The sequence below is a fragment of the Capricornis sumatraensis genome, chromosome 17 (genome assembly GCF_032405125.1).
Source record: "Capricornis sumatraensis isolate serow.1 chromosome 17, serow.2, whole genome shotgun sequence".
Classification (NCBI taxonomy): domain Eukaryota; kingdom Metazoa; phylum Chordata; class Mammalia; order Artiodactyla; family Bovidae; genus Capricornis; species Capricornis sumatraensis.
The window spans coordinates 68,213,409-68,233,722 of record NC_091085.1 but is presented as its reverse complement, the minus strand read 5'-3'; the positions used below and the strand labels follow the sequence as shown (position 1 = coordinate 68,233,722).

At 48.7% G+C, this 20,314-nt stretch overlaps 1 protein-coding gene across 1 annotated transcript; it reads left to right on the top strand.

The window, feature by feature from the left end:
* The first annotated feature begins 445 nt into the window (after positions 1-445).
* Positions 446-17,895, top strand: LOC138093561 (2'-5'-oligoadenylate synthase 2-like). Its single transcript, XM_068989620.1, is given in 13 exon segments — positions 446-625; positions 1,418-1,727; positions 3,420-3,604; positions 5,694-5,926; positions 6,730-6,906; positions 8,105-8,147; positions 8,649-8,684; positions 11,110-11,280; positions 12,765-13,046; positions 14,732-14,830; positions 14,833-14,943; positions 16,432-16,670; positions 17,727-17,895. Coding segments are annotated over 13 exon segments (2,235 nt in total).
* The last annotated feature ends 2,419 nt before the right edge of the window (positions 17,896-20,314 follow it).

Below are 20,314 nucleotides of genomic sequence, written 5' to 3'. Positions count from 1 at the left end.
AGGCAGGGGTCCCAACCAGGCCACACAACAGGAAGCAATTGGCTGGCGAGCAAGCAAAGCTTCATTGGGGCTCCCCATCACTCACATTGCTGCCTGAACCCCCTTGCAAGAATTCATATATCTTCTTCCAAGAAACCAGTCCCTGGTGCCAAAAAGGTTGGGGACCGCTGTCTAGGGGGCTGGTTAAAAACAAAAAGTCTCAGAAAACAAGAGACAAAGGTCAGGATCAAAGAGACGCTTAATTTCTTCAATGCAAAGAACAAGAGTATGGCTCCTCCCTTCTAAAGAGATGATAGCCCAGATTCTGGCAAGGCTCCGCCTTTCCAAGGAAATGAAACTCATGGCAGCCTAGTCCCAGGCAGCAGAAAAGACAGCAGCCAACAGGTTTTGGCTACTAGTTCTGCCTGCCTCCAGTGGCTCTCCTGCCCCTTCCTGCTTGAGCATCATGAAGAAACTCAGAAGAACCCAAGCCAACAAACTGGACGTGTTCATCAAAGACCACCTCCTGCCATACAAGGAGTTTCAAAGGCAGGTCAATGAAGCCGTTGACATCATCTGAACTTTCCCGAAGGAGACGTGCTTCCCAGAGGCCGCCCACCCTGTTCGGGTGTCCAAAGTTGTGAAGGTGAGTCTAGAACTGCCTGGCTGGGGAGAAGCAGGGCTGGTCAGCAAGCATTTCCACAGAGACAGACAGAGAGCAAGAGGTTGAGGTCTCTAGGGCTGGTGGTTTCTGATTTATCCATGCCAAAACTATAACCACACTTGTGAAAATAGCTTCTGGGAAGAGGGCATCCAACTGTAAGTTTTAAACAAATGCCCTGGGAAGTGTATAAACCACCTAGATCACGAATCTAGGCAATCTGAATCCTGGCAGTATCTACAGTCCACTAATCTTTGACCAGGCTGGGGTCTCACCATTTCTGCAGAGTCATGAGCTGGTTAAGAGTATAGGTTTTGAAAGGAGATAGCGTCTGCTAGCTGTGAGGTCTTGGGCAAGTCACTTAACCTCTCTGTGCCTCAGTTTCCTTATCCAGAATTTTCAGCAGATCAAGTAAAGTCAGCCATGGGCCAGTTTATAGTATTAATCACATAAGGTCATAAATTACAAGACGTAAAGAACACAGACTTTAGAAAAAGACAACCAGGGTGTGAACTGCATCTCTGTCACCTACTAGCTGTGTGACTTGACTGATAACATGATCTCTCTCAGCATCTGTTTCGCCATCCAGAAGATGACAACAGATAATAACAGTAGCTAGATCCCAGAGTTCTTGTGAGCATTCTAGGAGTTATAGCCTCTGATGCCTTCAGAGCAGTGGCTAGCACTCAAAATGTTAGTGATTGTTCTCAGCATTTTATTTAGGGAGGCTCTTCTCAAATGATAAATATCAGCTCTCATTCTCATCACCTGTTTTAGGGCGGCTCCTCAGGCAAAGGCACGACCCTCAAGGACCTCTCAGATGCTGACCTCGTTGTCTTCCTCACCAATCTCAAAAGTTTTCAGGAGAACTTTAAGCACTGAGTAAGATTCATCAAGGAAATTCAGAGACAGTTGGAAGCCTGTCAAAGAAAGAAAATGTTTGAAGTGGAGTTTGAGGTCCAGAAGCGGAGAAAGAGGAAGTCACGTGCTCTCAGCTTCGTGCTCAGGTCCCCTTGGTTCTGCCAGGGGGTCAAGTTTGATGTCCTGCCTGCCTTTGATGCTCTGGCTAAGCACTCCCAGTCACAAGGTATTTCAGTCTTTATCCTAGGTCAGGGATTCTTTCTTTCTTTCTTTCTTTCTTTTTTTTTTCATGATTTTGAGCAGAAATCTCCCTCAGTTCAAGAGCCTTTTAAAACATCCCGTCAACACGGGGAGGAGATCTTAGTATCTCTCAGAGCAAGATAATTAGGGTCATACTCAGCCACCATGACAATATTAAACAGCAAATTGGTAGAAATTCCGGGTAAGATGTTTCTTATAGCCAGGCTTACTAGTTCTACTTATGCCAAAGTGTGTGAATCTTACCTTACTAAAAATGAGGAAGTTACACATGAAACAGATCACCAACAAGGATTTACTGAGTAGCACAGGGAACTATTGGAAAAGGGCATGGCAACCCACTCCAGTATTCTTGCCCGGAAAATCCCATGGATGGAGTTGCCTGGTAGGCTAGTCCATGGGGTCACAGAGAGTTGAACATAACTGAGTGACTTCACTTTCAAAAGGGAACTATGTTCAGTATCTTATAGTATATCTTATCTATTTATAACTGAATCACATAGCTGGACACCTGAAACCAACACAATATTGTAAATAAATTAACTTCAATAAAATATTAATAGATAAGTGAAACTTTTAGTCGCTCAGCTGTGTCCAACTCTTTGTGACCCCATGGACTGTAGCCCACCAGGCTCCTCTGTCCTTGGGATTCTCCAGGCAAGGATACTAGACTGGATTGCCGTTCCCTTCTCCAGGGGATCTTCCTCACCCAGGGATCGAACCTGGGTCTCCTGCATTGCAGGCAGATTCTTTACCATCTGAGCCACCAGGGAAGCCCAAGAATAGATAAATCCCATCCCCCAAAATGAAGCAGCATAGATCTGATGTAAGCTCAGAATGTTAATTTCATCTATTTTTCAAAGCATGAGGAACCTCAGCAAACTTATGCTGAGCATTAGCGTCTATAGACAATCTGCAGGATCACTGGGACCGGGAGCAATACATCTCTGAGCCTCAGTTTCCACTGTGCACCTTGGAGGCACAAGGCCTATTCCATGGCCTAAATGAGACAGACAGGGAACCTCTCTCCTGGAGCCTGACCATGTGAACACCAGGAATGAGATGATAACTCACTCTGACAAAACCTGAATATGGGGGTCCAAAAGAGAGAGGTGGGAGTCAGAGCACTTTCACAGACAGGGCGACAAGGGAGGTGACCTCTGACCTGAAGCATGTGGGATGAGACGAGGCCAAGCACTCAAAGATCTGGGGGTTGCAGAGGAGGAAACAGCAAGTGCACAGACAGGAATGAAGGTGGCATATTTGAAGAAGTGAAGCAACCAGGGGAGTCAGCAGCAAAGGGATTGAGGCAGGAGGGAAGACGAAGGAGGAGACAGGTCTCACCATCCGCGTGGGCCACTGTGAGGACTCGGGATTTTATCCAGAGGTCCTGGGAAGCAAGAAGTAGAAGGATCAGGTTTAAAGGCCTCTATATGGGCTGTGGAGGATCCAGGGAGGAGGGTGCCGCCACCTCTGCTGAGTCCAGGTGACAGATGATGGGTGACGGCGGTAGAGGCGGGAGAAGGGAGGACCGGGGATGGACCTCAGGCCTCCTGGCTCTGGGCCTGCTGACCTCCCCACTGCCCCCCTTGGCCAGTGAGCTTGTTGTCTAGAGAAGAGAAGAGCTGACGCCTTAAAGTTCTGTATGCCGCCTCCATAGGTCAGGTGACTGAAGATTACAAACCTGACCCTCAAATCTACGTCCAGCTCATCCAAGAGTGCGAGAAACTAAGGAGAGAGAGCGAGGTCTTCCCCTGCTTCACGGAGCTGCAGAGAGCCTTCCTGAAGGAGCGTCCGACCAAGCTGAAGAGCCTCATCCGCCTGGTGAAGCACTGGTACCAACTGGTATGGCCGGTCCCATCTGGGCAGAGAGCCGAGGAGGAGGAGGAGGAGGAGGGGAAGGGAGAGAGTGAGGCCGGGAGAGGAGGAGGGGTGAGAGGAGGGAGGGAAGGAGCAGGGAGAGGGGAGGGGAGGAGAAGAAAGAGGAGAGGAAGGAGGAGGGGAGGAATCAGAAAGGATGCGGGAGGCAGGAGGGAGCCGGACAGAGACGAATGGAGAGGAGGGAAGGGCGTGGAGGAGGGGAGAGGGCAGGAACAAGAAAGAAAGGATGAAAGGAAGAAGGTGGAGGTGTAGAGGTTGTAGGGAGGGGGGAAAAGTTAGGGAGAAAAAAAGGTAGGGCCTGGGACGGCTGCCAGTGGACATCTCATTCTTCCTAGTCTTCCCATATCACGAAACGAGAGCTCCATCCTTCCGGCTACACTGGGCAGAACCATGGGTCTTTATCTTTTTCACACACGTACCCACACACACACCCATCCAACCAGTCTGCAAATGGCTTGGTCCTGTATCTAAAATAAACCCATTATCATCAATTGCTACCATCTCGGTCACTTCCACTGACCCCCATACCCTCCCCGCCACCGTAATCTTGGGAGACTCACAGGATCTGCCCTCAAGCTCCCTGAACCCCTCTCTCTGCCCTCTCACCCCCACTCCCAGGCTGTCTCTCCTCTTCATTAGTTCTCCAAGGAGGAAACTCTCCTCCAGCCTCAGGGCCTTTGCATGAGCTTATTAGTTTGTTTATTGTCTATCTCCCCACTAAAAATGGCCACAAAGGAAGGGATTTGTATATTTTATTTATATATATTGTATAAATATACAATATAATATTGTATGTTTTATTCACTGCTGTTGCCGCAGAACCTAGAATAGTGCCTGGCGCATAATAGGTGCTTGCTGGGTAATTATTCAATAAGTTAATGAGTGCTAACCCCCTACTCGCCTCCTCCCAACCCACACTCTTTTGATCACTTCCTGACTGTCTGAATTTGGGCAAATGAAGTAACCTCTTGTGCTTCCCGTTTTGTCACTTGTGAAGAGTAACACGGCCCAGCAACACTAAATCATCGGCCATGACGACGCGCTGATGGTTTGTTGGGTAATTTGCACATTTTAACATCAATTCCTCAAAGCCGTTGTCACTCTCTTTCCACTTAGGTTTGTCATCTTCAGTTTCTCTCATCAAAGTCTTATACACTGCAGGGTCTTTCACCTCTATGGTTAAATTTATTCCTAGTTTTTAAAATTCTTTTTGATACAATTATAAATAGGATTGTTTTTAAAGGTCTCATTCCAATAGTCTGTTATTCACGTATAGAAGTACAACAGATTTCCATGTATTGTTTTTGTATCCTACAATACTTCTGCATTCAGTCTTTGATTGTCTTAAGTTTTTTGGTGGTGTCTTTTGGGTTTTCTATGTATAATATCATGTCATCTGCAAATAGCAATAGTGTAACGTCCTCCTTTTTACTCTGGATGTATTTTGTTTCTTTTTCCTGCCTGCTTGCTATGGACAGACTTCTAATACTACATTGGATAAATGTGGGGAGAGAGGGCATATATGTCTTGTTCCCGATCTTAAAGTAAAAGCTTTGAGCCTTCACCACTGAGTGTGATATTAGCTGTGCACTGGTCATATAAGGCTTGTACTGAGTTATGTTCTCTCCATACCCACGTTGGAAAGAGTCTGTATCACATATGGCTGTTGAATTTTCTCAAATGTTTTTTCTGTGTCTGGGCAAATGGTCATATGCTTTTTATCCTTTATTTCCTTAATACAACTGTATCAATTGATTGATCTGTGATACTGAAGCATCCTTGCATCCCTGGAATATATCTAACTTGATCATAGCGTATGACCTTATAATATATTGGAGAATTTACTTTGCTAGTATTTTGTGGAGGATTTTCCCATCTATGATCATCAGGCCTATTGTTTTCTTTCTTGTGCTGTTTTTGCTATAAAAGGAGTTTGAAATCATCTCTTGATCCTCACGTTTCTGGAATAGTTTGAGAAGCATTGGCATTAACTCATTAAGTCTTCATACAAAAGCTGAAAAATTCATGTTTCTAATTTTTTTCCTCTTCTCAGTGTAAGAAGAGACATGGGAAAAAACTACCCTCACAGTATGCTCTGGAGTTGCTGACTATCTATGCCTGGGAGCAGGAAGGCTCAAAAACAAAATTCAGGAGAGCTGAAGGATTTCGGACTGTTTTGGAGTTAGTCCTGAAGCATCAGGACCTCTGCATCTACTGGAAAAAGTATTATGACTTTGAAAACCATGTTATTAGACGATACCTGAGGAGACAACTTGAAAAACCCAGGTACTCTATCCTCACATGGCTTAGATCCCCATATAAATGAAGCTCTGATTACAGCTGTGGAACCCTGGAAATTTAGGAAGAGAAAGGGTTCCACATTTATTGATCATCAGCTATTGTCAAACATGCTGAGTGCTCTACTCTTACCATGCAATTTAAATAATAACCTGCAACCCTATGAGGCTGGCACTGTGCTAACCATTCCACAGATTAACTGAGGTTTGGTGAAAGAAGAGCTTGCTCAAACCTTTACAGAAAATGAGTGAAATAACTGAAATTTTACTGACATAACAATAGCTGCAGCAATGATAAAAATTGCTTCCAGGAAGTAAGAGCTTGCTGTAAGACAAAAACACTGATAGAATCATGGAATCTTGAATATTAAACCTGTCATGTATAGACCCCTTATTATGTTTCAGTTACGGTTGGGAGCATGTCAAGTACTTCTCTAGATCCTCATACAACAACCTTTGAGGTAGGGATTTTCAAATCTGCCCATTTCACAGATGAGGATACTGAGGACTAGAGATTCAGGTGACCTGTCCAAAGAGACAGCACTACTCAAGAGCAGAGGTGAGATTGAAACCAGGTCTCTCCAGGCCCAAATGCAAGCCTCCTTCACCTCGTGTTCAATACCCACTGTGGGGCAGGGCACCCAGGTCACAAGCCAGAGAGAGGTGTCCATGGGGCCCTCCAGCTGCCCCCAGAAACAGTCTACCCAGGCTGGTATTTTGCCCTGCTGGGAGCTCTGAACACCCCAGACACAGCCCATGTACTCACCTGTCCTCTCTGACTGTTGTTTCCAGGCCTGTGATTCTTGACCCGGCTGACCCAACTGGAAATGTGGCTGGTGGAGAGTCACAGAGGTGGCAGCTGCTGGCACAGGAGGTCACAGTCTGGCTCAAGTATTCGTGCTGTAAGAACTTGGATGGGACGCCAGTGAGCACCTGGAATGTGCCGGTGAGAACTCCTGATTTCTTCATGTGACCTGATACTGATGGCGTGTTGAGATAACAACTTCTAGAAATGCTACTTGGTCAAATGGAATTTCATCTCGGTCTCTGTATTCTTTCACTGTGGTTACTAGAAAATGTAGAATTACACCTGTGTCTGCCCCAGAATGAATCCCTTGGTTAGACAGCAGGCTTACCAACTTACATTGTCACCCTGCCTTGGTACCCAAACCAAAGTGTCATTGACCAAAGTTCATTCCAGAAAACCTCCCATAAGGACACACAAAAGATCAAGATGTTCTTACCACCTGAGTCACTGGTCACCTAAGTGGCTGGAAGACAGCCTTTGGCTTCTCCATATTGCTGTTCCTCCTTTGAGGCCTCCAGCACCCCCGTGACATGGGTTTTACTCTGATTCTCATAATAATACATTGAGACATGGCCACTCACTCAGAGTCCCCTGGTGAGTGAGAGACGAGAGTGTGAAGTTGAACCCTGGTCCTTCTTGCTGTGAAGCTCCTGCTCTTTGTCGCTGCTCTCAATGTGTCTTTATACACTGGATTTTTCTGTTCCCATTTGGAAGCCCATTACGGGCTTCCATGGTGGCTCAGAGGTTAAAGTGTCTGCCTGGATTGCAGGAGACCTGGTTTTGATCCCTGGGTCAGGAAGATCCCCTGGAGAAGGAAATGGCAACCCACTCCAGTATTCTTGCCTGGAGAATCCCATGGAGGGAGGAGCCTGGAGGGCTACAGTCCACGGGGTCGCAAGGAGTCGAACACGACTGAGCGACTTCACTTTCACTTTTCACTCTCATTTGGGGACCATGACAAGGAATCTAGCAGAGCCTCAGTGGAGGGAACATACTCGGCTGAGCATACCAGCTACTGCCCTCCGTGATCCATCTCCACGTTGACACCAAAGCCACGCTGCCTACCTGCAGCTCCCAGACAATGACCACGGGTGCCAGAGACACTCAGGCAGCCCCATTCCTGAGAGTCAGGGGAAGCTCCGACATGGGACATTGGCGAGAGGACTCTCCACGAACTTGCTGGACTCTGTCTTGACTGCAGAGCCAACTGTCCTTCCTTCTTGCCTTCACCCAGAGTCAGATGAGATCAGGGTTGTCAGCTTGCGCAGCTTCTATAAGATCCCTGATCATTGTCTCTCACCTGGCTGTTTCCCCAAACAATCTCCCACATTTAATCTCACACTGGCATCTGCTCCTTAGAGTGACCCAGACCCACACAAGCACCTCTGCCACCACCCTCAAGGTAGGTGTGGGCTCTTAAGCAAATGCTAGCTGTGATGATGACCCGTGGTACCATCCTGGTCATCCTCAGCCGTCACCTCTTCTCAGTCAATGTCACTGCCTCCGAGGTGGCTTCTAGACGAAGCTACCATCTCACCCTCTCCCCACCCCATCGCAGCCCTCATCCTGCTCCTTGGCCGGGGCTTCTGTGTTTATCCTTTCTATATTTGTGTTCTCAGATGCTTTGACATCTGGACCCTGCTGATCCTGGAGAGACTGCCCTCCCAGGGTTGGCTGGTTCCTAGACACAGCCAGCAGCTCACCTGTTGGCCTTACCCATGCAAACCTGTCGAGCATTTCCTCTCTGCTCCTCTGCCCAGACTCAGAGCCAATCTGAGCCACAACCCACCCTGCCCCACTCATGCTGGGACAAGGTACCAGGTGACTCAGGAAATGTGAGCACGGATAACACCTGCTGACTACTGCTAAAACAAGAAACTGAAAACTCGTTGCATTCTCTCAGGGAAATGAGTCACCTGGACCATCTTGGAATGTTCTGGTGAGAGGACTTTCCAGCACAGCTGGTGTGCTGCTGCAGACAGGGCCCGCCTGACACTTGGACTACAGTCTATCGAAGATCACCCTAAGTTGGTTGCCCAGAGCTGCTGTGACAAAGTGCCACACACTGGTGGCTTACAGCAACAGGAATGTATTCCGTCTCAGTTCTGGGGCTAGAAGCCCAAGATCAAGGCATCAGCAGGACCGTGCTCCCTCTGAAGGCTCCAAGCGAGAGTGCCTCCATGCCTCTTCCAGCCTCTGATGGTTGCAAGAAATCCTTGGCGTGTGGCAGCGTCACCCCAGTCCCCGCCTCCATTGTTGCGTGACCCTCTCTCGTGTCTTCACAGCATCTTCCCTCCATGCTTGTCTGTCTCTGCGTCTCTCTGCTCTTCTTATAAGGACCCCAGTCATACAGAATAAGGGGCCTACAGGAACGACCTCATCTCAGCTCGATTCTTTTCACTGTTTGCTCACCATCCGACTCTTTTGTGTCCCATGGACTAGCCCCCCCAGGCTCCTCTGTCCACAGGATTTCCTGGGCAAGAATACTGGAGTGGGTTGCTGTTTCCGGCTCCAGAGGATCGTCCTCACCCAAGGATCAAGCCAGCACCTCCTGCATTAGCAGGTGGATTCTTCACCACTGAACGACCAGGGGCGGCCCCTTAACTTGATTACCTCTTTGCAAAGACTCTGTTTCCAAATAAGGTCACATGAATAGAGCCCAGAGGTCGGGACTTCAGTGCAGTTTTTAGGAGGACGCAGTTCAGTCTGTACACAACACCCTTAGGGGCCTTCCCTTCCATTAAAATGATGGTGAAGTGTAAATTTGAACAAAGGAACGGGGGCATCTGCAAACGAGAGGTTAGTTTCTGCAAGAGAGGAGCAGGTGAGAAGGTGGAGACAGGTGAAATGGAGCAGAGCCCAGGAGACGTGGGTGGTGGCCCCCCTAGCAGATGCTGGATCAGGCCCTGAGCTCCCTTCACACACTGTGGGGGTGGGGGTGAGAGTGAGAAGGGAGGCTGGAGATGGGAACTAATGACGCGGCCAGATGCATTGACTTCCCCTCTCCCGTCCCTCAAAGGAGAAGCACGTCGATCCGCACATGTCTGACCATACCTGCAAGGTCCCATCTTCGCATAAGGTAGGCAGCGTCATAGAGCAGGACACTGACTTTGGGGAGGCGAATCGCTGTTTCCCCCCGCCCCTCACCCGGAGCAAGAAGCAAACTGCCTCTGCAGACTGAGGCCTGAGCAAAACAGCAAAGAGAAGAGGCTCGGGTGAGCTGTCTTGAGCTGTGGTCCACAGGGCACATGCCATCTGACGTTTTCTACTGAAGAGGAGAGAACCGCACTTCTGGGCGGGTGTCAGACCCCTTTACCCATCAGAATATGGTTTCCTTCCAGAAGCGACTGCAGGTGCGAGGGAATGAGCAGGTGCCACTCTCCAGGACCCCATTTGATTCGAGAGCAGGGAACTGCCCCCTTCAGAATGAGCGCACAGCCCCTCTGACCCCAGGACATCCCTCTCTTCAACACACTTAGAGGGAACAACATCCCCTGCTGTGAAGGGTCGAATAGTGTCCCGGAAAATTCACGTCCCCCCAGATCCTCAGCGTGTGACCTTCTTTGGAAGCAGGGTCTTTGCAGGTATCATCAGTTAAAGGGTCACCCTGGATCAGCGTGGGCTGTGAATTCAATGGTTGGGTCTTATAAGAAGGCACTCAGGGACAGACATAGAGGGGACGAGGTCACGTGATAACAGAGGCAGGGGTAGGCGTGATGCCGCCACGAGACAAGGAAGACTGCAGGACTGCCAGAAGCTGGAAGATGCGAGGACGGATTCTCCCCGGAGTCTTGGGAGAGAGCCCGGCCCCGCCCGTGCTTTGATTTCAGGCGTTCAGTCTCCAGAACCGTGGTTTGTTACAGCAGCACCTGGAAACCCAGTCCACCTGGGCACAGGGTGTTTAACAGAGGCTGATAGAACCTTGACAAAAGGAATGAGTTTGATCGTCAGGAGTCAACAATACCCACAACCAATGGGAAAATAAGGAAGGCATATGGCAGTAGGAGAAGCAATTCATAGGAGGTACTGGCAATTGGCAGATGAAGCCAGAACAGAAAGTGGAAACGAGAGAGTGATTCAGAGCCCAGGGCATCACAAACCATTTGGGAGAAGAAGCCAGATCCCTCCTAGGGGGTAAGGAGGAGCAAGGAGGGGAGCTTTTGTTTCAGGCGGATCTTGGGTACCACCTGGAACTCTCAGGCACGCTCTTAGGGTATGTGATGTGAGAACTCAGATGACAAAGGTACCAGCAGGAGGGCTGGAGAGCAGGAGGGAGGGGTCGGTGGAACAGAGAAGGCAGGGGAGGACGCGGGCTGGGGGGTGGTGGCTGGCAGGGGGCATCTCACAGCTGGCTCCTTCCACAGCCTGCGCCCCTCTGCATAACCCCAGGCCATCTGCCAGATAAGTTCATCAAGGACTTTCTCCAGCCCAACCAGACTTTCCAAGACCAGATCAAGAAAGCTCTTAAAATCATCTGTTCATTCCTTGAAGAAAATTGCTTTCGACATTCAACTACAAAGATTCAAGTTATCCAGGTGAGCCCTGGCCTTTTTCTTTGTTCTTGGCGGGGAATTAAGCAGTCCCTGGATCTCGGCAAGAGTTGTGACCACCAGAAATGTGCGGCAAAGAATGCAGGAGGGAAGCTGGGGAGAGCAGCGCCTGGGATCCTGGTACTCAGCGGGGGGTGCTGAGGCACTGCTTAAGTCACCCGTGATAGGCCCTGGGGCGGGGCACGTTGTGTGTCTCCCAGGGTCTTTATTCCCCCACCAGATATCGAACCCACGGCATTGAGAGCACTGAGTTCTAACCGCTGGACCACCAGGGCGTTCCCGTTCACGACAGACTTCCGATTCTGCGTTAACCTCCAAGGCTGACACAGAGGTGAAGGATCGCTGCTTGGCCCTCCTTGCCCATCCTTGGCTTGTACTGTATCACTTGCAGTGGGAAAATTTTAGATGTTTACTATTAGTTGAGGATATTTTTTTCTCACTATGGTCTCTTTTTAAAGTGATCGGTTTCCAGTATAGTTGCTGTACAATATCATATAAGGTACAGTAAGCTATAAAGTAAGTTGGGCTTCCCTGGTGACACAGTGGTAGAGAATCCACCCGCGAGTGCAAGAGAGGCGAGAGACTCAGGTTTGATCCCTGTGTCCGGGAAGATCCCCTGGAGGAGGAGATGGCAATACTCCATTATTCTTGTCTGGAGAATCCCACGGATAGAGGAGCCTGGTGGGCTATAGTCCATGGGGTCGCAAAGAGTCAGACACAGCTGAGTGGGCACACACACAAGGTGTATGATACAGTGATTCACAATTTTGTAAGAGAATGTAATTTAAATGGTGGCTCAATGGTAAAGAATCCACCTGCAACCCAGGAGATATATGTTCGATCCCTGGGTTGGGAAGATCTCCTGGAGGAGAAGACGACAACCCACTCCAATATTCTTGCCTGGAGAATTCCATAGACAGAGGAGCCTGGCGGGCTACAGTCCATGGGGTCGCAAAGAGGCAGACAGGACTGAGTGACTGAGCACCCTGCATTTACAGTTATTATAAAATAGTGGCTTTATTCCCCATGGTGTACAGTATGTCACTGCAGCTTATTTCATCCCTAATAGTTTACACCTCTTACACCCCACCTCTATTGGCCCTGCTCCCCGCCCTTCCCCCACCATAACCACTAGTCTGTTCTCTGTGTCTGTGAGTCTGTAAAGCTATGCAGTCTTTACCAGAAGTATTTAGGATGTTGACTTGAGAAGGAGGTCATTTAAAACTAACCCATCCATTGTTTGTGGGTAAATTCACACATCAGAAAATGTGGGACAAACCACCTTTGGAATCAGAGGATTCTATTTCTTGGGAAAATGAAACACTCTGCTTAGGACTCAGCCCTAATTGGAGACACAAACTTGGGGCTACCCCTGGCAACCTCATCAATTAACCCAACAGGAGCCAGCCCACAGGGGTGAGGGGCGAGCTCTAGAAAACACTGCATCTCGATTTGCCTTTCTTCCCTAGGGGGGGTCGACTGCGAAAGGCACGGCTCTGAAGACTGGCTCTGATGCCAGCCTCGTAGTGTTCGCAGCCTCGCTGAAAAGCTACACCTCCCCAAAAAACGAGAGCTGCAACATCATCAAGGAAATCCATGAGCAGCTGGAAGCCTGTCAGCAGCAGAAAGATTTTGAAGTGAAGTTTGAGATTTCAAAATGGAAGCCTCCCTGGGTGCTGAGCTTCACTCTGAAATCCAAAGTCCTCAATGAAAGTGTTGACTTTGATGTGCTGCCTACATTTAATGCCCTGGTGAGACTCCCGAGATTTGAGCCTCTGGAAGAGGCTTCTGGCGTGATGGAAGAAGGAAGAAGGATTCTGGTGTGATGGAGGCAGGGGCGGGGTAGAGGGAAAGTCACATGACTCACTAATCAGTCTTGGGTCCAGTGCCCCAACAGGTGACATAAGGACACCACCATCTTACACCTGTGTGCATTTTTATCCTCATTCAGGTATCCTGACGAAAGCCAGAGAGCTTCCCTGGTGGTTCAGTGGTAAAGAATCTGCCTGCCAATGCAGGAGATACAGGTTCGATCCCTGGGTTGGGAAGATCCCCTGGAGGAGGAAATGGCAACCCACTCCAGTACTCTTGCCTGGAGAATCCCATGGACAGAGGAGCCTGGAAGGCTGCAGTCCATGGGGCCGCAGAGTCTGACACGACTTAGTGACTCAACAACAGCAACAGCCAGAACCTGCATCGTATATTCCCAGGGTATCACTTGCTGCTGCTGCTGCTGCTAAGTCACTTCAGTCGTGTCCGACTCTACGAGACCCCATAGACAGCAGCCCACCAGGTTCCCCTGTCCCTGGGATTCTCCAGGCAAGAACACTGGAGTGGGTTGCCATTTCCTTCTCAAATGATGCAAGTGAAAAGTGAAAGCAAAGCTGCTCAGTCGTGTCTGACTTGCAGCGACCTCAGGGACTGCAGCACAACGGTCCTCCATCCATGGGATTTTCCAGGCAAGAGTACTGGAGTGGGGTGCCATTGTCTTCTCAGATCACAGGAATTCAGTACACATTTACAGATAAAATGCCTCAAGTATTAGGGAAGGAAATTTTAAAAATAGACTTTGGGAGAAATTCTGAGGCAAAAACAGGAAATCTGGGTGTTCACTTTCAATCACAGGCAAAAAATTTCCTTTGGAAATTCCATTTGTAAGTGACAGATACACAATGATGTATTAAAAGAAACCAAGGGTGTGTCAGGCATTTTCCAAATCAAAATCGAGAAGACTCTGGTCCTTTCCTTCTGAATGGTTCTTCGTGTCTTTAGAGAGGAAATGACAGTAGGTAGATTGGGGGTCAGCTAACTTTTTCAAGCCTGGGTCTCCTGCATTGCAGGCAGGTTCCTTACCATCTGAGCCACCAGGGAAGCCCTATAAAAGATAAGAGAGCAAATATTTTCAGCTTTAAGGACCATAGTGTATCCATCACAACTACTCAACTCTGCCTTTGTAGCTTGAAAGCAGTCATAGGCAATACATTAATAAGTGAGCATGACTGTGTTCCAATAAAGCTTTATTTATAAAAACAAGAAAGGGGCCAGATGTCATCTGGGGGCCAGAGTTTCCAAAGTTCAGGTTAGCACTGTCCAGAAAGCCTTTCTGCAATAACAAAAATGTCCTATGGAGAGCTTGAAATATGGCTAGTGCTACTGAGGAACTAAATTTTTTCAATTTTCCTTTAATGAGTTTGAATGCAAATAGCCATCCTGGCTGATGACTACCCTGTAGGACAGTGCAGATCTAGATAACCCTTTAATAATGCCATCTATAGTCATATAAACCATATAATTTTTAATAACTCACTACTCGGCAGATATTAGGCATCAGTAGTTTACATACACTAATAGAGTTAAAGTAATTTCCCAGGATTAAATTATAATAACAGTGTTTTGAGATCTGTTACTGTCTAGTTACTGTCTAGAGAGACTGTAGCATAATGTAAATTTCTCGCCCATGCTAGGCTCTGGCTCCACACCCAGCCCCAGGACCTATGCTGAACTCATCTATCTGTACAAACCTTCTGATGTTTTCCTGGGGGGGGGGAGTTTTCTGCATGTTTCACGAAGCTACAGCGCAATTTTGTTCGCTCCCTGCCCCCCAAACTGAAGGATTTAATCCGCCTGGTGAAGCACTGGTACAAAGGGGTATGACGGCTCTTTTCCTAGAGCCACCTCATTATTACTATTTTAAATTCTCTATTTATTGTATTTTTAAAAATGCTTCTACTTATTTTTGGCTTTACCGGGTCTTGGTTGAGGCCTGGGCTTTTCTCTAGTTACGGCAGGTGGGGGCTACTGTCTGGTGCAGTGCACGGGCTTCTCACCGTGTTGGCTTCTCTTGTGCTGGAGCACAAGCCCTAGGCATGCAGGCTTCAGTACCACTTGGGGCTCAGTTGCCCCGCTGCATGTGAGGTCTTCCCAGACCGGGGATTGAATGCGAGTCCTCTGCACTGGCAGGCAGGTTCTTAGCCACCGGACTGTCCTGGTCTTTATTTTTATCAGTACTCTGTGACCACGAAACCAGCACTTACCTGGTGCTCACACTTGCCCATGCTGGGTGGGGACGGAATCACATTAAGAAATCTTCCCGCTCTTAACCTGCGTGTGTTAGTGGCATTCACATCCCTGACCCCATTGAGTCGGGTCACATGCAAGCCCCTCATACCCCCAAAGCTGCTGCATGTGGCTTATTCTGCCTCTGCTCTGGCACCCAAAGAATTCTGGAGCCGAAGGGAGGATGAAGTCGGGATGTGCATGCCTGCAAGTCGCCAGCATGGCTTACCTACTGATGAGTGCCCATAACACACACAGACGCTACTCTTGGAAGGCAGGTTGGAGTGACAGGTGGCACCAGGGGCTGCATTTCCTATACTGGTTTACCTCCCTTCACTTCCATCGGTTCAGGGGGCACTTTCTGAGCCCCACACAATAGCTGCTCTTTCAGGAGATGTTCCCTTTCTGTGTCCAGATTCCTGAAGCTGGAAAAGACTGAATCTGTGTCTATGCTGAGCCCCAGGGAGCTCAGAGGACTCAGGGCTCCTGGGTGACCTTGGGCAAGTCACTTCACTTCATCGTGGTGACCTCTGCCTGCTGGGTAGGGACATTGGAGGATCAGGAATGAATGATGCAGGTGGAATGTCTGGCCACATAATTAGCACAGACTGGGGCTTTTGGAAGTGGTGAAAGTGTTAGTGGCTAAGTTGTGTCTGACTCTGCGGCCCCACAGACTGTAGCCCGCCAGGCTCCTCTGTCCATGGCATTCCCCAGGCAAGAATACTGGAGTGGGTTGCCATGCCCTCCTAGAGGGGATCTTTCCAACCCAGAGATGGAACTCGGGTCTCCCTCATTGCAGGCAGATTCTCTACCGTCCGAGCCACCGAAATCCACGACAAGACTGTGTTATAACTCTGGGAAGGCACATACAGGCAGAGTTCAACAAAGAAGCCTGCACAGCTGCCTTTGAGCTGCAGAGTGGCCCTTCTCAGGCCCCAGCAGACCGGTCCCCCCAGGGCTGAGTCTCGTGACTCGGTTGTTCTGCTGTGGCCACAGCATCCTTCGGTGCACCTTCTTGCTACGTGCGTGTCACCTCCCTGCTTTAACCGGGATCGTCTGATGTTTCCACTCTTCCCTCAGTGTGAAAGCAAGTTGAAGCAAAAGGGGTCTCTGCCCCCTAAGTACGCCTTGGAGCTGCTCACCATCTACGCCTGGGAGAAGGGGAGAGGGGCACAGGATTTTGACACAGCTGAAGGTTTCCGGATGGTCCTGGAGTTGGTCATACAATATCAGCATCTCTGTGTCTTCTGGACGGTCAACTACAGTTTTGATGATGAAATTCTGAGGAACTTCCTCCTGACCCAGATCCAGAGAACCAGGTGCCCCAAACCCCTCTGTTTCTTAACCTTATTCCCTCCAACACTGTTTTGGTGACCAGAATTCACCTCCCAGGGGCCCAGATTCATTATTCCTCATATGAAACTGAGAAGGGAACTGTGCTGACCGTCAGAACCTCCCACGGTCTCCAGGGAGGCAGGGGAAATGTCATCCAGGAGGAACAGAGAGGGAAGGACCAGGGTACCAGGTCCTGAGTTGCTTTCATCTTTCTAGGTCAGAAGGAAAAGCAGGGATCCGTTAGCAGGTCTAAAAGGTGTGGGAGTCGGAAGAGTGTCCCTGAGAAATAGTGCTTTTGGAAGCACTTCACTGCTGAAGGATCCTGCAGGTTATTTTTTAGATCGGGTTCCCATCTCCATCCTACAAATCGGTTATCCTCAAGAATAGGAAGGAATCTTCATGCATCCACTCAGCGCCAGCAGCAGGGAACCAAAACAAGGGAAGCAAGAGAAAAGAAAGGAACATTGAGAAAGAATGGAGGAAGGAGGGGGAGAAAAAGAGAAAGATACTGTGGCTTGCCAGCTATGGTGTGACCAGCTTGACAGTGTGCGCCCGGTCACTCAGTCACGTCCGACCCTTCGCAGCCCCATGAGGCTCTAGCCCACCAGGCTCCTCTGTCCATGAGATTTCTCAGGCAAGAATACTGGAGTAGGTTGCCATTTCCTCCTCCAGGGGATCTTCCCAACCCAAGGATCAAACTTGCATCTCCTGTGTTGGCAGACAGGTTCTTTCTTTAATCACTGAGCCACCTGGGAAATAGAGTTGATTAAATGATAAATCATATTTCAGTTGCACCAGGATGGGGAGATGTTTATATCATGCCTTCTTGTGCATAATAACAAATAGCTTTCTAAACTTTTCTGACAAATATGATTTAATTCTAGGAAATCCTTTCAGTACATGTTTCAGTACATTGGAATGACTGATATCTAAACTAGAAAGACACATTGTTTTATCATGGAAAAGAGAATAGGCCCCTAATTCTGAGGCCACCAGTTCTGAAAAACCATGTCTCTAATGACTCCTAATCTCTCGTTTAGGCCTGTGATCTTGGACCCAGCCGATCCTACTGGCGACGTGGGTGGAGGGGACCGTTGGTGTTGGCATCTTCTAGCGAAAGAAGCGACTGAATGGTTGTCTTCTCTCTGCTTCAAAGATAAGTCGGGATGTCCCATACAACCATGGAAAGTGCCCAGAAAAGTCATCTAAAGAAGTGTCGTCTGGAGATTACCCCGGGATGGGCTTCCATCCAAGAGTTTCCTCTGCTCTAGGAACTTGAGATTCACTCGGCCACACATTACAGATAGCCCAACACAGGTGCTTAAACGATTGGCTTTTTTTGGTCCCATTTGATGAACTCCTAAGGCAGGCAATACAGGACTCACTCAACAGCTCCATCAGGCTTTCCCCGGGAACAGATTGTCACCACCGTGACCGTTGGTATTCGGGCCTGGATAGTTCTTCATGGTGTAAGCAGTGTAAGATGTTGAGCAGCAGCCCCTGGTTCCCTACCCAGGAGGTGCGGGTGCACCACCCCCGAGGGCAATAGTCAAAAATGTCTCCAGGGATTTCCCTGTTAAGAGTCTGCCTTGCAGAGCAGCACACGTGGGTTCGATCCCTGGTCGGGGAACTAAGATCCCACGTGCTGCAAGACAGCTAGGCTCACACACTCTGGAACCCATGCAACACAATCGGAAAGCCCGTGTGCCACAATGAGAAAGACCCGTCACAGCCAAATAAGTAAATCAATTCTTTTAAAAAAATGTCTCCAGAGATGGCCGACTGCCAGCCGGGGCACGCTCATCCCTAGCTCCTTCTGGCTCCGCCCTCTTGAGTTGTCTAGCTGAGTCTTCCTGGCACTGAGAGTAGCTGTTGCACCTCTGCGTGGCGGGTTCACCATCAGGCTGGAGGGACAGAAAAGTGGAGAACACCTACCCACAGGGTGTCTTATTCGAAGCCTCATCCAGCAAAGTCTTATGTTTCATTACCCGGAACCGTTGCCATGCGTTGCTTGCAGCTTAAAAGTGACTCCAAAAAGGGCAGCGGTGAAGACAGCCATGGGTGGGGGTTGGGTCAGTCAACCAAGAGTGCCTGCCACACGTGTTCAAAGCTCCACCTCCTTCCAAGATACCTGCCCCAGGTATACTTGGTTCTCCCATCAGTTTCTCTGGCAACAAGTACCCCCAAATTGTCCCTGGTTATCATCACCTTCTCAGATACACTTCTTCTTTCTTTTTCCTGTGTCTTTTCACCAGTGGTTCTGACTGCTTGGATATGTTTTATTCCTGCACGTATATTTCTTTCTTTCTTTCAAGAGAGTGCAGACACCAGGAAGTTGTGGAGCAGGGATGTATTCCATGGTCAATGAGACGCACTTACTCAGAAGTCATAGATTCCTGGACTAGTAATGCTGGGAGAAGCTTCTAGAGGCCATCAAGCAATAGCTTTTAAAGAATCAGTTCATGGTATAAAAGAGTAATACATGCCTCCCTTGACGGGCCCCGTTACCTCTTCCTAAGCTTCTTCAGCTCCTCTTGAAATCATCACCTCCACGTCCTCCGTAATGTCTCGCCTCACCTCGCTGAAATCTCGTTCCGTGAGTGACCTCTGCTATTAACATATCTGCTCTCATCCAGCTTTACGTGTGCCATTATTGTGAACCCTCCTGTATTTTTCTGATTAACTTCTTCCTTTTCCTTTAAGTCTTAGAGGAGGTGTCTCTTCCCAGAGTGAAACACTTTTCCTGGCCCTCGGTTCCTGTGATTCTGTCATCTCGCCCTCATACTCCCCCACCTCGCCCGCCTCCCGTCTCTTCCTGTCTGTACACAGAACTCCGTGGGGCCCTGCCGAATCAAGGTCTCCTAAGCCAGTAGTGAGCCAGGCTCTGCTTACAACTGCACACTGATTGTGACTGTTGAGACAGATATTTAGATAGACATCAGCAGTTGTTTAATGCAGATAGACATGTATTACATAAGTGTGACTGTTGTCATTTCCTTCTGAGCCTACCTTTTCCCCCACATCTGTGAGCTTCTTCTTGCCAAATCTAAAGGCTTTCTCCTCTGGCTTTGGCTTTCAAGACACTTGGAAGTCTAAATGTGTTAACTTCATAAATCCACTTAATGTTTGATTACTACCACATATACCAACTGTCAGATAAACAAGAATAGATCTGGTCTTTGTCGCCAGTTCCTGGCAAAGAGCTTCAGAAACCCTTGGAACATCCTGATTTGGGCTGTCTTTTGTATTTGGAGGAGCCCCTTCCAACCCTCCCTGTGTTGTGCTAATGAGGTGTGGGTCCTTAGTTTCAAAGGATGGATTGGCCATGCCTGAAATGCCAAGCATGTGAGGAATCTTGAAACGTTCAGCCCCACCCACTACCAACCTTCCAAGAGGACAGGAGGGCTGGAGATCGAAGCCAAGCACACGGCCAGTGATTTAATCATCTGTCCCTTTGTAATGAAACCCTAATGAAAACTCTAGACAACAAGGCTTCCTGGTTGTCTGGTGAGCATATGAATGTATCACAAAGATGAGGGGATGGCAGCTTCTGTGCTCCTGAGCCTGCCAGCCCTCCTCTCCTATGTATCTCTTCATCTGGCTGTTCATTCGTATATTTTATATTGAA